At 38.8% G+C, this 17,566-nt stretch overlaps 1 protein-coding gene and 2 pseudogenes across 1 annotated transcript in view; all 3 read left to right on the top strand.

Annotated features, from left to right (window-relative positions):
* CHP1 (calcineurin like EF-hand protein 1) overlaps window positions 1–2,812 on the top strand; it is a 51,001-nt gene extending 48,189 nt beyond the window's left edge. The window contains exons 6-7 of the mRNA XM_037834277.1: window positions 582–704; window positions 845–2,812. Coding sequence (XP_037690205.1) covers window positions 582–704; window positions 845–898 — 177 coding nt within the window. The 3' untranslated portion in view covers window positions 899–2,812. The remainder of the gene's footprint in view (window positions 1–581; window positions 705–844) is intronic.
* An 858-nt stretch (window positions 2,813–3,670) lies between these two features.
* On the top strand, window positions 3,671–4,399 carry LOC119532817 (annotated as a pseudogene).
* Window positions 4,400–5,761: 1,362 nt separating this feature from the next.
* LOC119532816 lies at window positions 5,762–12,480 on the top strand (annotated as a pseudogene).
* The last annotated feature ends 5,086 nt before the right edge of the window (window positions 12,481–17,566 follow it).

Here is a 17,566-nt window from a genome sequence, read left to right as displayed (position 1 = left end):
TGTTATTTTTCTAAAAAGGGTATTTAGTATTAGTGCTTCAAGAACTTCTCTGTTCCTTGGGCCATACTTTAGGAAATGCTAGCTTAATGCAGTGCATTGGAGAGGACTATATTCAGATAGGATTCAAGAAAACCCTCCCAAAGTGACAAACAATTAAGGGAACTAGTTTGTCTCATGCAACAAGAAGTGTGGGAATAGATTGTCCAGAGCTGATAAAATATCCACATAATGTCTGGAACCAGGCTTCTTTTATATTCTTGTTCTGGCATCCATAGCAGATGATTTCACCTCACAGTCCCAGGATGCCTGCTGCACCACTAGGCATCATATTTGCATTCTGGGCCGGAAGAATGAGAAAGGGCAAACTGCAAAGGGCTCACCCCTTATGAAGCTTCGCCTTGTTATCCAGTGCCCTCACCAGAGATTTTGCCTCATACCATTGTCTGAAATGGCCTAGATGAGAAGATAAGGTTTTCAGCTTTCTGGCTTTTATATTTGAGGACATCAAAGAAGGGGCAGGAGAGGGGGAACAGTTCCCCTGGCCCCAAGTCCCCTGTAATTCCTGACTCTTGGTCCTGCAGGTGCTACGCATGATGGTTGGAGTGAACATCTCTGATGAGCAGCTGGGCAGCATTGCAGACAGGACCATCCAGGAGGCCGATCAGGATGGGGACAGCGCCATATCTTTCACAGAATTTGTTAAGGTCAGGCAGTCACCTTTTTGTGTGGAAAGGTTAAATTCTGCTGCACAGGAGGGAGGGTGAAAAAAACATTATGCAGATAAGTACGGGGGACAATATCTCCTGTTGTGACCTTCATAAATGTAATCGGATTTTTTCCCCAGGTTTTGGAGAAGGTGGACGTAGAACAGAAAATGAGCATCCGATTTCTTCACTGAAGGACTGAGACCAAACTCTTCCTTGCTTTCTAGTATTTAAGAACTGGAACTTGAGAGTCCTGTCCACCAGCCCCACCTCCATCCCAGTGTCCCCCTTCTCCCAAAGTACTACTGCTGTTGCATGACAACCCCAGATATGTTCTGTCAACACAAACCTGCCTTTGGTGTAAACAGGGCATTACAGAATGGTACACTCAGTCTATTTCTTTTCAGTATCCATTCACTGGTTCTCCGTTTATCAATATTATCTTCTCCTGTCCTGCTACTGAATGCCACACACCCATTCAGTGTGAGAAAGTGAGAGAGAGAATCATGCCAAGAACCAGCCAGCCAAGCTCTTTCACTGGATGGAGACTGTAGCCATGCTGCCTTCCCTCCAGCCAGGCTTCAGCATGCTTCTTCAACCTTTTTAATATGTCCTTTGCTTCCTATTTCTCTGTCACCAGCATGCCAATCACTTTGTCTTTCGATCTCTTTCTTTCTATTAAGCCTCAAAATCCCCCTCTGCTCTACTGGTACCCCAAGCTATGCCTATTAAATGTATTTCTGACTTGGCAGGATAGTTCAGTGGTCTGGCAGTTTTTATCTACCTTCACGCTTAGATGGGGCTCTGGGATGTTGCCTTTCCAGGAGCTTTTCGGTAACCAGCGCTTCTCTCAGAAGAATGTGACTGTCTCTTGGTCCCCTGCACTCTGCTCTATCATCTAAGGGCTGCTAGACGGAGATGTTCTTGAAAGATGGTGGCCCTGAGGGTGTGGAGCCAAGTGTTTTAGTGGCTTGCCCAGGTCACCCTACCTCTGGCCTCTGATTCTCAACATACGTTCCTCCATGGCTACTCTTCTTAGTGCAGTGCTGGTGCTTCAGAAAATGGCCAAATGCCTAGAGATTTGCTTAGTTTGGGGGCACCTTCACCACCAGGATGGCTGCTCTAACAGTATGCTTGAAGACTTTCTCATGGCTTTTTCAACAAGGAGGCTGGGCAACCTGCAAAGCCTCCTGTAGTCACACCTCTGCAGCATGGTTTATGCCTCAGTGTTATGTGCACTGGAATGTTTTTCACTTCACTTTTCCAAGTAGAAAGATTAGTGTTACAGAAGTGCCTAACCTATCCCAGTCCAAGAGATTTAAAGATTGTCCTTGGTGTCTTCAAGTTTTGCACAAAATTCTCTATGAATTTTACCCTTAGAAAATGATTATGCTGGAAGCCGTAGTCAGCGCCTAATACAGGTCCACAGCATTGAATGTATTATAACATTAGCTACCTGGTTACATTGGCTTCCTAGCTCCTTGTGTAGACCCCTCCTAATCCCTTAGAACAAGGGGTCTGCCATTGGTGGCACAACCTGAGTGGCATTATAGGCCTTTGAGCATGACAGAGCAATTTCTCTGCCAAAGTCAGCTAAGTTTAGACTTCATCCTAATGTCTCCGTGAGAGTCTATTCATTCATATATCTGGCCTTGGCTGACTTTCTCTGACTTGTTGCTTGCTTCTTTGCTTGCTTCCTCAATTGCTTCCTTGCTATGGAAGGTTATCCAAGATGTGCCCACAATTTTTTAGGAAGGGAATTACTACAGAATACCTCTACAAAGGGATAGGGAAGAGGTAGGGAACAGCGGAGAGGCCAGGCTAGACAACTCAAGTATAAATGAATGATGAATTCTTTATGAAGTATCAGTCTTAGTGATCATGTGATATAATATAGGAATTATATAAAAGAGAAGAATTGTCTGATACTGATCTGTTAGAGAGGTACTTCAGAGGCTCCTTGACCTGCATATTTAAAGTTCCTAAGATTATGGCTTTTTCCCCCTTTTGGCTGTATAGCAAACTGTTTTAATCCACGGTTGTGCCTTACTGTTCCATTAAAATTGTATTCTTTGATCCATCAATAAATACTTACGGTTAAAACAAAATAACTTGTTGGCTTTGTCCATGTTTTAGCAAGAATTTTAGGTAACTCCATCCCCTTCAAGTTTAATATCACAGTTTCCTGTTTATGTCTGTGCTATGAAATGCAGGTCTGCTCCGCTGCTGCCTGAAGGTACTAGATGGGGGGCATTATGGACAGCACTGTCTGCCTCTCGACACAGCCTCAGTCACTTCCCATTTCATTCTAGGTAGGTTCAATATGTTCTGTTCATGATTCCCTGGCTCCTTAAATGTAGGAGAAGCCTACAAATGGAGAGTCTCTCATTTTTTATTTAGTTGTCTACCTCCTTATTAATGGCCTTAGTGACATATTGTTTTCAACTTTTACATGGCTTTTTATGTCTTCAAACTTAAGAGACTGCTTACTCTCTTTAGGGTTTGAGTGTCTTATTTCAATGTTCAGTGGCATACCACAGGACTCAAAACAGTTAATAACTGGAATCGGTCATCTGAGTTCTAACTCCTTTTCCTATCCCTCTGCCTCAAAAATTCATTCCACATGACGTGTAAGGGGCTTCAGCTTTGCTTTACTTTGTGTCTAATTTTAGGATTTGAAGGAAGTGAAAAATAGATGGTATGATTATACAGTCATTTTTGCAGGAACTTACGTACTGACCATGGCTAGCCACAAGTATACCAGTTTATGACTAAAATAAAACTTAGTCAATACTGTAAAAAATATAATAAAAACATTACAACATTAAGTACAATTTCAGGAAGATCCCCTTAATACCAACTTTATTTTCCTTGTTCCCTTTTGGTCTTTCCATGCATTAAATATTTGAACATTAATGGAATATAACACAAAACTTTATCAGCTTTTAAAAATTAAAGCATTGTAAAACTTGACTGTGCTGTATGGAGGGCTGCTGGAGCATTTGGCACAAGAAACCAACAGATTCTAGTAGAACAAGGCTGAGGTCTAGATGAAAGAGAAGCTTCTACTCTCCCTCCAGGATTATGCATTATTCAAGAAATCCATGGTGAGAGGTTTGGGTTCCTATAAGGAAAAGGAGGATGGGGTGGTCAAAGAGATGGCAGCTTAGATCCATGAGGTGGAGTACAGCTGGCAGGAGGTTCAGTCTGTCGTGGAACCTCAGGCAGTACCAGACCCAGAAGAGGGCTCTGCAGCACCTGGAAGCTGGAAAGGGGAAAGCAGCTGAGTAGCCTCCAACTCATAGCAGCTCTCATACTTGGACTTGCTGCCAGCCCCAGAGCTTGACGGGGATAGAGACAAGACAGCTCTGACATTCATTGGCCATCAGGATACACCAGAGGTTGGCAACATCGACTCAGGTACTACGCCTCCCTGGATGATCTGAGATGTGGAATACAGCTCTGGGAGCCAACAGACAGGACCCTCCTTTGAAGAAGGAAAAGAAAAACAGAAATCGAAGAAACTGCCCTCTGACCAAATTGGGGCCAACTTGGATCACAGCACTAGTAAAAGTGCAGGCTGGCTGCCCTCTTTTGGCCTAGTCTGGAACAGTGGATGTTGCTGGCAGTCCAGGCATCAATTCAGAATTGAAGCTGTGACCCATTTGCTGCTTAAGAGTGCATTGTTCGTGTAATCCAGTAGCCTTGATCTTTGATATTGATTGTATAACTATGTAGCAAAAAAAAAAGTCAGTTGCCCATGTTTGTATGGATCTACTTCTGGATGTTTTGTTCTGTTCCACTGATCTATATATCATCTCTGACAATACTGCATTGTCTTAGTTAACCTCCCTCTATTGTAAGTCTTAAAATTGGGTAGAGTGCAATACTAGTGATCAATAAGAGGGAGGGGTAAGTGGTGTGGGATTTTTGGGGTCTTCTTTTTTTCATTTTATTTCTTTTCCTGGAGTAATGCAAATGTTCTAAAAATGATCATGGTGATGACTACACAAATATGTGATGATACTGTGAACCACTGATTGTATACCTTGGATGGATTGTATGATGTGTGAATATCTCTCAATAAGATTACATTAAAAACAGAATGCATTATTCAATTAAAAAAAAAAAACTGAAGCTGCAACAAGAAACAAACAGCAGTCCCATAAAGAAAAAACCTAATGGTTTCCTGATACTCTTCCTACTATCTTAGGCTCAAAGCCAAGTCAACAAACCCCTTCTTCAGTACACCATTACTCTTTCCACCAAACCCTTTGCAATTGCCTTAACAGACAATATTATTTATTTCATTTATTAAGCTTATTTTTCAGAATGGCAAAAAAATAATGCATTGTAATATTTTCCCATGTTGTTATCTGGTTTCCCTATCTTATATTAATGGTCTCAATATTTTACCAACTTGATATAATATTTACTTAACCATTAACTGGTTTCCTTATTGTTTCCAATTTCATCTGTTACGAAATAATGATACAGTGTACACCTTTCTGCATATGGGACTGTCTATTCTTTGAAAAAAATTTACAGGAGGAGATTACTAGTTCAAAGCTTGGGCGTATATAGCTTTTGATAGTTTCCACAAGAAATGATTGCCGTGAGCAATCAAATTACTCTCCTTTTCTCCCAGTGTTCTTTGTAGAATATTCTTTATGGTCACCCACTTTTCCAAGTTGATTTTAGAATCACGTTGTCAAGTTTTATATTTAAAGTGCTATTAAAATAGATTGTGTTAATTGGGATTTGAAACAAGTGTTTACTGCATAGAAGCCTCAGAGAGGACTGTCTTGACAAACTGGAATGGGATTCCTTCTGCTACAAATCAGGTATTTATCCTGCTCCTCAAATACTAGCAGCAGAATTGCTTGGAAGGAAGGCATCAACACTGGACTGAAATTCCCCTAAATTCACATATTCTGGCTGAACTTTGAGTCAAGCAATTCAGACTAAAAAGGGTGGTGTTTGCCTATTTAATATCTAGTTTAGTAGAAATGCAAGTGTAGAGATTTTCTTTTTCTTTTCCTCCACACCAAGAAGTGATGGGAGCTTTACCTGATAAGTTTGTGAGGGACTGCAGGCTGTTTCTTTACAGCCCCGGCAGGAAGCAGGCAGCAATGAAGAGCCTCATCTCGTTTAAGATGCAGGAAGTGACTGGCCTGACATCTTTATCTAAAGGTGAAAGCTGATCAAGAACTTGGGTCTTGAGATGTCTAAGTCTCCTCTGTACTCCACAGTCTTCTGAGCATTAAGGTTCTGATCTCTCATCAAAAGTAGCAAGAATGTTTATTTGGAGACATGGTCTATTCAAGAACTGAGCTAGGTAGGTGAGTTGTTGTATGCAGTACCTGAATGTAGCTGAAGAAATAAGAATAAATCAAAGGAGGTCTCTAAGTGGCTACAATAGCTATCAAACACGATTAACCAGTTCGTGTTCAGTGTTTTATACACAAGAAAATCTCTTACTCCTTATAACACATACACACACACAATTTCTTTAGAAAGTATTCTAATAAACTTGGTGATTTGGTTATCCAGCCCATAATAAATTGAAAGTAGCTGCATTAATAAAAACACTGCATTAGGTGTGTACATTGACAACCAAAAAAGGGCAGCTGACAAAGGAGACTCTATTTTTTAAAAATAATCATTAAATAGACATTCCAGTGTACACCAAATAACTCTAAGCAGTTCATTAACTCTAAAGACATCAAAACATGAATTTATAAAGAACACACCATGTTCATGGATTGGAAGACTAAATATAGTTAAGATGTCAATTCTACCTAAACTGATTCATAGATTCAATGCAATACCAATTAAAACCCAGTAACTTACTTTGCAGAAATATAAAAACAAATAACCAAATTTATTTGGAAGGGCAGGGTGCCCCAAATAGCCAAAAATATCTTGAGAAAGAGGAACGAAGTGGGAGGTCTCACACTACTTGACTCTGAAGCATACTACAAAGCTACAGTGGTCAAAACAGCATGGTACTGGCATAAAGATAGATATACCAGCCAATGGAATCAAATTGAGTGTTCAGAAATAGACCTCACCTATGGACAATTGATGTTTGATAAGGCAGTCAAGCCAAAGCAACTTGGACAGAACAGCCTCTTCAATAAACAGTGTTTGGACAACCGGATATCTGTATCCAAAAGAATGAAAGAGGACCCCCTCACACCTTTTAAAAAATTAACTCGAAATGGATCAAAGACCTAAGCATTAATATTAAGACCATGAGACTTTTAGAAGAAAATGCCTAAAGATCTTGTGATAGGAGGTGGTTTCCTAGACATTACTCCCAAAGCGCAAGCAATAAAAGAAAAAAAAATAGATAAATGGGATCTCCTCAAAATTAAGCACTTTTATGCATCAAAGAGCTTTGTCAGAAAAGTAAAAAGGCAGCCTATGCAATGGGAGACAATATTTGGAAACCACATATCAGATAAGGGTTTAATATCCAGAACATATAAAGAGATCCTACGACTCAACCTCAGAAAGACATACAACCCAATTTAAAAATGGATAGACACTTTTCTGAAGAGGAAATACAAATGGCTTAAAAACATGAAAAAAGGCTCAATTTCACTGGCTATTAGGGAATTGCAAATCAAAACCACAATGAGATATCATCTCACACCTACTAGAATGGCCATTATAAAAACAAACAAACAAACGAAAAACAAAATCACAAGTGCTGGAGAGGATGTGGAGAATGAGAAACACTTATTCACCATTGGTGGGAATGTAGAATGGTGCAGCCACTCTGGAAGGCAGTGTGGCGGTTCCTCAGGAAGCTAAGCATAGAATTGCCTTATGATCGAGAAATCCCATTACTAGGTATATACTCAGAGGAACTGAAAGCTAAGACTTGAATGGACATTTGTGAAACCAATGTTTATAGCAGCACTATTCACGATTGCTAAGAGTGGAAACAGCCCAAATGTCCATCAATGGACGAGTGGATAAACAAACTGTGATACATATACATGATGTAATATTACACAGCTGTTAAACAGAACAAAGTCACGGAACATACAATAATAGGGATGAACCTTGAGGACATATGTTGAGCAAAGTTAGCCAAAAACAAAAGGACAAATACTATATGGTCTCACTAATATGAACTAACATTGATGAGCAAACTTTGAGAGTCAAAAGCTGAGAACACAGTTTGTCAGCAGATAGAAAGAGGGTAGAGATCAGGCATTTGATGCTGAAGGAGTATAGAATGTTCAACAGGATTGATTGTATAGCTCCAGAAATGGATAGCACAATACTGTGTGATGGTAGCCCAATATTGTAAGTACACTGAACAAAGATGTCTATGAGTAAAGCTGAAAGAGGAGTGCTAGGGGCAAGTATGATACCATAAGGAAAGATAGACGATAAAGACAGGGACTGTATAACTTAGTGAAACCCATAGTGGTCATTGATGGTGACTAAATGTACAAATATAAAAATGTTACATTGTGGGAGAACAAATGAACGTCAACCTTGCAGGTGTTGAAAAAGGGATGGTATTGGGGAAAAATATAATCAAAGCAAACTGGAATCTATGGTTAACAGTAACATTGTAATACATTTCCATTAAATGTAACAAAGGCAATATAACAAAGCTAAATGTCTATGAGAGGGGGATATAAGGGAGGGGTATGGGATTCTTGGTAGTGGTATTGTTGTCTGCCATTATTATATTGAATTCTATGGTATTTTAATTTTTTTATCTTTTTATTTAAAAAAATTTTTTTAAAGTAATGAATATGTTCAAGTGCTGATTCCACTTGAACACAACTATTTGATGATACTGTGAACAACTGATTGTACACTGTGGATGATTGTATGGTATGTGAATATATCTCTATTGGAGGGAAAAATATAAACAGAGGGATACAAGTACTGGAGAAAACATGGTAAGAGGGATATACCCATTTACTGTTGGTGGGAAAGTAGAATGGAGTAGCCTATCTGGAGGACGATGTGGTGGTTCCGCAAGAAGCTAAGTGTGTGGGTGCCATAAGGTCCAGCAACTTCATTATGGGGTATATACTTGGAAGATCTGAGAGCAGGGACACGAATGGATATTTGCACACTGGTGTTTATGGCAGCAGTATTCACAATTTGCAATGGATAGAGGTGGCCTATGGGGTACATCGACTGATGAATGGAATGGTGACCTGTGGTGTGTGCCTACTTTAGAATATTGAGCGTCTACAAGAAGGAATGAAGCTGTGAGATAGGCAACTAGGTGAATGGATCTTCAGGACAGCATTTTGAGAGAAATACACCAGAAACAAAAAGACAAACATTGTAATGCCTCAGTAATACGGACTAACTATAATGTGTAAACTCTTAAAATTGAATCTTAGAGCACAGCTTATCATGGGAATGCTTATTGTAATGGTCCCTAGATTGTAAGCTCTTATAGCAGTCACATCTATTCCTGAGTTGTAGTGGTTATCTCTAAATTCTGAGATGCTGAGCTCTTTGTGTATAACCTGGTTGGTCTCTGGAACTTTGGGCATCTGTGTGACACCTGAGACTCAGAGCTAGAGTTTGGCACCTATGAATGTCAGTATTACCTCATACAGCAACTGTTAAAAGCTGAAAAAGTGTTAAGACCTCAATTAGAGATACGAATGAAGCAGATCTGGTTAGGACTAAGGCAAATCAGACCAAAGGGTAAAGGACAATACTGACTGTGTTTTAAAACTTCAACTTCTGTGTGAGACCAAGGGAAGAGATGTTTATTTGGTGCAGGATCTATATTTTCTGTAGCACACTAAAAAACTTAACTTGTATGGTCAGTTTATTCAAATACCATAATTACACGGAACTTTTGAATAGGACATGAGAGCTGGTAGGTTTTTACAGGTTAGTGTGAAATTCCAATACGTCCCAAAGTAATTTGGGCAGAGAATGAGGATATATTTGCAGGGACCCCTGGGGAACTGGGGAAGAATGTGGAAATGTTGGACTGCCCCACCTGGTTATTACTGGTGTTCTTGCAAACATTGAGGACTGGCAGTTTGGTAGGATGAGAGCTTGATCTTGGGGCATGCCCTTGTGAAGTTTGTTGCTGCAAAGAAGAGGCTGAGCCTACTTATAATTGTGCCTAATTGTCTCCTCCAGAGAACTTCTGTTGCCCAGATGTGGCCCTCTCTCTCTCTAAACCTGTGCGGCAGATGAACTCACTGCCCTCCCCCCATGTGGGACATGACTCCCAGGGGTATAAATCTCCCTGGCAACGTGGGACACATCTCCTGGGAATGAGCCTGAACACAGCATCATGGGATTGAGAAAATCTTCTTGACCAAAAGGGGAAAGTGAAATGAAACAAAACAGTTTCAGTGGCTGATAGATTTCAAATGGAGTCGAGTCCCTTCACTCCGTAGGGCATTCTTATGCACTATATAGATATCCCTTTTTAGTTTTTTAGTGTATTGGAATAGCTAGAAGAAAATACCTGAAATTGTTGAACTGCAACCCAGTAGCCTTGATTCTTAAAGACGATTGCATAACTATGAAGTTTACATGGTGTGACTGTGTGATTGTGAAAATCTTGGGGCTCACATTCCATTTGTCCAGTGTATGGACAGATGAGTAGAAAAATGGGGACAAAAACTAAATGGAAAATAGGGCAGGATGGGGTGGATGGAATGTTTTGGGTGTTCTTTGTTTCTTTTATTTTTGTTTATTTATTTATTTGGAGTAAGAAAAATGTTCAAAAGTTGATTCTGGTGATGAATGCACAACTATTTGATGGTACTGTGAATAGTTGATTGTACACTGTGGATGATTATAAGGTATGTGAATATATCTCAATAAAACTGTATTAAAAAACATGAGTTTATAAAAAAAGACATCAAGAAAAGGTCTAAAATGTGGTTGTCCTTATAGGTTTAAATTTCAGTAAAATGGAAATTTACTTAAGTGAAACATCCCTGATGAAACAAACAAACAAAAAAATGATATTGCCTGTAATTCTGGCTGCACCTGAGTCTATGTAAGTCAATGCTATGTGTCCTGATTGAGCTCAGTGACATTTTATACAGATGTCACATTGGCATTTTCCTAATCACTTTGGAAAAACAAATGGTTAAAATGGTAGCATGGCTGTGAGGGTTATAATCCACAAACAAACTTATGTACTGTGAAGAGAAAAAACACTAATCTCCATGATGCTGAATCTGGGGAGTGGTGGGGTAGGTATGAGTTGCCTTTTCTCTGCTATCAGTGACATAGCAAATTTCTAGCTGTTATTAAAATATCCTCTGCAGGGTGTTGTTGGTCAGGGGGAATGCTGCCATAGAGATTTTCATCATTTTATGAAACATTTGCTCAAGAACATGATTCAGTTTCTGAATGTAAACATTCTTTTTAGCAGAATGAATATGTGCTAAATTTAAATGTATCTTGTGCTAACTGCTGCTTCTTCCAAGCAGCTGTGGAGCCAGAATCACAAACTTAAGCTGGCATACAATCTGTGTTTGCAAAAGATGACTCCATTCTGTGAACTCCTCACCTATGCAAAGGATATAAGGGACAATGCTAGTTGCTTTGTAATCACTGAGAAATCATCCAGATTGGGAGATGGTTAGAGACCAGAAAGAGGCAGATATTAGCTTAGTTTGCAATAAAAGGAATACAGTAGATTTTAGAAACTATCTGCTCTTGCATTTGACACTACAGCCCAGCAGAATTCTAGAAGGAATCATTGGATAATTTGTGAAGGCACAAAAATAATTTGATGATCACCGAAATACTGACGGGTTTGGCAAAGAATTAAGTATGCCAAATTGCTCTCCTTTTCACTTATTTCAGAGCATTGCTAACTCCATAGATCAAATAGGCACACTATTTTTCATTTCAGCAAAGCATATAGCTAGGTCTCTCATAGCATTCATATGGTTAGATTGGAGAAAATAGGGATGGAGTGTACTTGATGTCTTTTAAGATGGTATTTGAATAACCATACACCAAGAAACCAGTTAAAAGATCAGGGCCACACATTGCCTGGAAAGAATCAGCCATGCAAATCTCACTTCACTTAGCCGCTGGGCTACTGATGAGTTCCCTCCCTCCCTAAGGTTATGAAATTCATGGGTTGGAAAAAATCCCAGCAGAAGGACCAGCATTTATAATGTTTTGTCATGGAGCTATTCCATAGGTTTTTACTACTACATGGCTAAAATTTTTGTCCATAAAGACAGTATTTGCCAAGTCGTAGCTGATTACTTTGTCTTTAAAATTCCCCGGTTTAATTTATTACTTGATATATTTTGTGCTCTCCATGGACCAGGAGAAAAATATGTAGAAATTCTGAGGAGCTGTCACTTGCTAGCTATTTCACCAGGTGGAGTATGAGAAGCCCTAATTAGTGATGAAACTACAACATGATATGGGGTAATTGTTAAGTTTTTGCTCAGGTTGCAATTGATGCAAAAGTGTCCATCATTCCTATGTTTACTCAAAATATTCAACAAGGATTTAGATCACTTGGAGGAACAGGTTATTTAGATGACTTTATGAAAAATTCCACTAACCATTTACTCCAATGTATGGAGGTTTTCCAGTGAAGTTACAAACTTATTTAGGTGACCCCATTCCATAAGATCCAAAGATCACAGGAGACAAATTAGCTGAAAAGATAAAGAATGCTGTTCCAACTTTGATTGATAAGCACCAAAGAATACCAAGAAACAATATGAGTGCTTTGTTAGAATGTTTTCATAAAAAGCATAAGGTCAACTAGAATATGATTTAATAAATTTATTTTAATGTTCGTTTCTACAGCACTAACTTCTAGGTTTTGTGGGTTCTATAATTAGTATTTTTCAAAAGCATGTTAATAAGCATCTTTCAATGACTTATTTGTTTAAAATTGTATTGCCTTAATTTTGTTTTTTGCAATTGAATCAAATTTAAACAATAGCTCATTACATACCTAATAATTCAAGAAATGATCATGTTTCAGTTGTAAATTTCCAATATATGATAAAACATGAATTCTTAAAGTTAGGTTTATTAATAACAGCAGTCTAGGTTAAACATTTCTGAATAATGCATCTATTTCTGTATCTGTTGCATTGAGCTAATTTTGAGACATGGCATAACCAGACACTTGTTAGGAAAAAAATGTTCTTTTTTCTGCCTCTCATTCCTTATGTGACCCTGGGCAAGTCACTTAATGTTTTTGTGCCTCAACATTTCACCTTTTTTAACTTGATAATTCTATGGTGAATAATATTATTTTAAAGTTATATTTGCTGTGATTTATAACTGAACTTATAGCTGAATTAAATAAAACAATACCAGATCTTTTAGATGTTTATATATTTTTTCCATAGAATTGTTAAATTATTCCTTCAGATATGATGTCCAGTTGCCAAGAATAATGAAAAGGTTGTATTGTTTTCCAAATGGGATAAAAAAGAAGTTAGAAGGAGTAAAATTTCTAATTATCATTTTTAGTATTTATTGTATTTTTAATAAGAGTCTATATACAAACTATATGGTATGCTGTGCATTGTCATCCCTATAATACGGCATTTAATAATATAAGGTTAAAAATCACTGTTGTGCCCTGCATTTCTTACATATGAAATGTTAGAAGCTGATTCTAGGTTGATGGAAGTAGAGCTAAAGAAAGCTCTGCTTCTGCTCAATATCATAGCTTATTCAGTTTGACTTTGCAACCAGTCAAATGGCTTATTGCTTTAGTAAAAATATATTTGAATAATGAATTTATGTGAATACAAAACCCTCTGAAAAATTAATGGCTTTTGATTTGTCTTCTTGAAAACTGAATTTAAAAAGAATTTAAACAGTAAGTATCAGAAATCAAGAGCAGCAATTGTCCCTCCTTTAGATGTTAATTACTTGGATTTTTCTATAGATTTTCATATTAAAAGTATGTATTTATATGTGTAATGTTTATAAAATGAAACCGTTTTAAAATAAAGGAAAACAATTACACATAAAAAAAGATCAGGGTCAACATCTTGAAAAAGAGGAACAAAGTTGGAGGATTCACACTTCCTGATTTCAAAACTTACTACAAAGGTACAGTAATCAAGACAGTGTGGTGCTGGCATAAGGATAAACATTTATATAAATGGAATCCAATTCAGAGTCCAGAAATAACCCCCATCCCCCATTTATGGTCAATTGATCTTTGACAGGTGCCATGAAAATTCAATGGAGAGATTTGCTCTATAGCTGCTGGTTGAATTGTGCCTTGAAGGTTTTTACCTTTCTGTATACACCTCGTATTGCATAATAAGGAAAGAACTGAAATTGTGGAACTGTAACCCGTAGCAATTTTTGAAATTACATATATGACTGCTTGTTGAGCTGTGTATTGAGAGATTACACCTTTCTGTATGTATGACATATTTTACAGTAATGGAAATTGCTGAAGTTGTGGAACTGTGACCCGTGACAGTCTTTGAGTTTTGCTAACTACTTGTGAAATAGTACATTGAAAGTTATCACAGTTACATATATGTGGTAAAGTTCACAATTTTAAAAAAGGGAAAAAAAAAAAACATTAGGAAACCTGGAAATCCCTCATATGCCTTTCCAGCCAATTTCACACCCCATTCCTCGAAAGGCAATCCCTGTCTGTTCTGATTTTTTGAATTAAAAGTTACTTTTGCCTCTTCTAGAATTTCCTATAAATGGAACCATATAGTATGTACCTTTTTTGTGTGTCTGGCTTCTTAACTCAGCATAGTTTTTGAGAGTCATCCATGTTTCTCTATGCATCAGCAGTTTATTCCTGTTTTATGGCTGAATAGTATACCGTTATATGAATTAATCACAGTTTGTTTAGCTCTTCTGTTGATGGACACCTGAGCTTTTTCCAGCTTTTGGGAATTCTGTATTAAATACTTTGGCTGATTATGAAAAAAAAATTCAATGGAGAAAGAATAGTCTTTTTAGCAAGTGAGGCTGGGACAATTGGGTATCTACATGCAAAAGAATGAAGTTGGAACCTACCTCACACCATATATAAAAATTCACTCAAAATGGATCAGAGAGCTAAATGTAAGAGTTAAACTATAAAACTTTTAGAAGAAAATAGAGACATCAATATTTGTGACCTTAGATTAGGCAATAGTTACTTAGATATGACAACAAAAGCACAAGCACAATAGAATTGAGAGTCCAGAGATAAACTCTAGCATCTATGGCCGATTGTTTTTTGACAAGGATGCCAAATCCACTTAATGGAGAAAGAATAGTCTCTTCAACAAATAGTGCTTGAGAAACTGGCTCTCCACATACAAAAGAATGAAATTTGATGCCTACCTCACACCATTTACAAAAACTTACACAAAATAGATCAGTGACATAAATGAAAGAGCTAAAGCAATAAAATCATTAGAAAAGGAGAAACTAAGATGGCAGCTAGGTGAGACAGGGCAAAAAACACCTCCGTGAAAAACACTAGATAAAAACCAGAAAGTGACGCAGAATACCGGTTACAGCGAGGCGCCAGCTGGACGAGGTCTGCTAGTTCCACAGGGGCCATATACTTGGTGAAACCAGGAGTCTGCATTCTGAAACGAGTGAGTAAGCTGGCTGGAAGACCCGCAGCCACGCGGCGGTCTGGGGAAGCCAGGACTTGGCATTTGGAGACCAACTGGCTCTTTAAAAAAAAAAAAAGAAAAATCCAGGAGCAGCTGCAGTTGTGATAGTGGGAACCACGCAGTAAAACACAGCAAAAGGGGGCTGAGCCGGCCTCTCAGTATCTGGCCTGGAAGATAGCCCACTGCAGATACTCTCGGGGCTGGGGGAACGGAGGGGAGAGCTGGAAATAGAAAGAAACCCCATGGCTAGCAGTTGGCTCCCTGGAAGGCTGGATAAACTCCTGCCTGGGGCCGTGCCCACAGCCCAGAGCCCCACCAGTTGTCCTGGAGCTGGGAAGGAGGAACTGTGCGAGGAGGGGAGTGTTGAAACGCCTTGTTCGGCCATCTTTGCATCAGGCTGAGAACGTCCCTGCATGGCCCGGCGGCCCGGGGCTTCCCTTGAGGGATGGCAAGCACTAGTGACGTAGCATGGCATTCCCTCGGCAGAGGTCCTGGAGGATTGCGGCTGGGTGGGGGGACCCGCTCGGAGAACCCAGGACACTACGCCAAGTCCGGTGGTTTGTGGGACAGCGAGAGAGAGGGTTTGGGGCTGAAATGAAATGAAGGCTTAGACTCTTGCGGCGGCCTTGACTCTCTGGGAACCTGGGGGATTTGAACATTAAAGCTGCCCTTCCTCCCTGGCCACCCGTACACACACCCCACATTCAGGGTGGACGGCTCCAGCAGTACACCTAAACTGAGTTCTCCAACTGAATCCCACAAGAATCTTCCCCCACACACCACGGGGACAAGGTGGAGAACTGACTTGAGGGGTATAGGTGACTCACACATGCCATCTGCTGGTTAGTTAGAGAAAGTGTACGCCACCAAACTGTGTTTCTGAAAAATTAGATGGCTATCTTTTTTTTACAACTTGAAAGAACACTATCAAGCAAAGCAAATGCCAAGAGGCCAAAAACAACAGAAAACCTTAATGCATATGATAAAATCAGACAATATGGAGAATCCAACTCCAAACACAAAAATCAAGATATCAGAAGAGACATAGTACCTGGCACAATTAATCAAAGAACTACAATCGAGGAACAAAAACATGGCAAAGGATTTAAAGGACATCAAGAAGAACATGGCCCAGGATATAAGTGACATAAAGAAGACCCTAGAAGAGCACAAAGAAGACATTGCAAGAGTAAATAAAAAAATAGAAGATCTTATGGAAATAAAAGAAATTGTTGGCCAAATTAAAAAGACTCTGGATATTCACAATACAAGATTAGAGGAAGTTGAACAACATCTCAGTGTCCTAGAAGTCCACAGAACAGAAAATGAAAGAACAAAAGAAAGAATGGAGAAAAAAATCAAAAAAATCAAAATGGATCTCAGGGATACAATAGATAAAATAAAACATCCAAACTTAAGACTCATTGGTGTCCCAGAAGGGGAAGAGAAGGGTAAAGGTCTAGAAAGAGTATTCAAAGAAATTGTTGGGGAAAACTTCTCAAACCTTCTACACAATATAAATACACAAAGCACAAATGCCCAGCGAACTCCAAATAGAATAAATCCAAATAAACCCACTCCAAGACATATTCTGATCAGACTGTCAAATACTGAAGAGAAGGAGCAAGTTCTGAAAGCAGCAAGAGAAAAGCAATTCACCACATACAAAGGAAACAACATAAGACTAAGTAGTGACTACTCAGCGGCCACCATGGAGGCGAGAAGGCAGTGGCATGACATATTTAAAATTCTGAGAGAGAAAAATTTCCAACCAAGAATACTTTATCTAGCAAAATTCTCCTTCAAATTTGAGGGAGAGCTTAAATTTTTCACAGACAAACAAATGCTGAGAGACTTTGCCAATAAAAGACCTGCCCTACTTCAAATACTAAAGGGAGCCCTACCAACAGAGAAACAAAGAAAGGAGAAAGAGATATAGAGAATTTTAACAGACATATATAGTAACTTACATCCCAAATCACCAGGACACTCATTTTTCTCTAGTGATCACAGATCTTTCTCCAGAAGGGACCATAAGCTGGGACCTAAAACAAGCCCCAAAAAATTAAAAAAAAAAAAAATTTGAATATACTCAAAGCACATTATCCAACCACAATGGAATATAAATAGAAGTCAATAATTTTTGAACTGTAACTCCACTATTTGCTTCCTACATGATATAAAATGCACAAACTCTAATGACAAATCAGTGGTTTTGAACTCAATGTAAAATATGTAATTTTA

This window comes from Choloepus didactylus, chromosome 4, assembly GCF_015220235.1.
Source record: "Choloepus didactylus isolate mChoDid1 chromosome 4, mChoDid1.pri, whole genome shotgun sequence".
Taxonomy (NCBI): Eukaryota; Metazoa; Chordata; class Mammalia; order Pilosa; family Megalonychidae; genus Choloepus; species Choloepus didactylus.
This window is presented reverse-complemented; position numbering and strand designations above follow the sequence as displayed.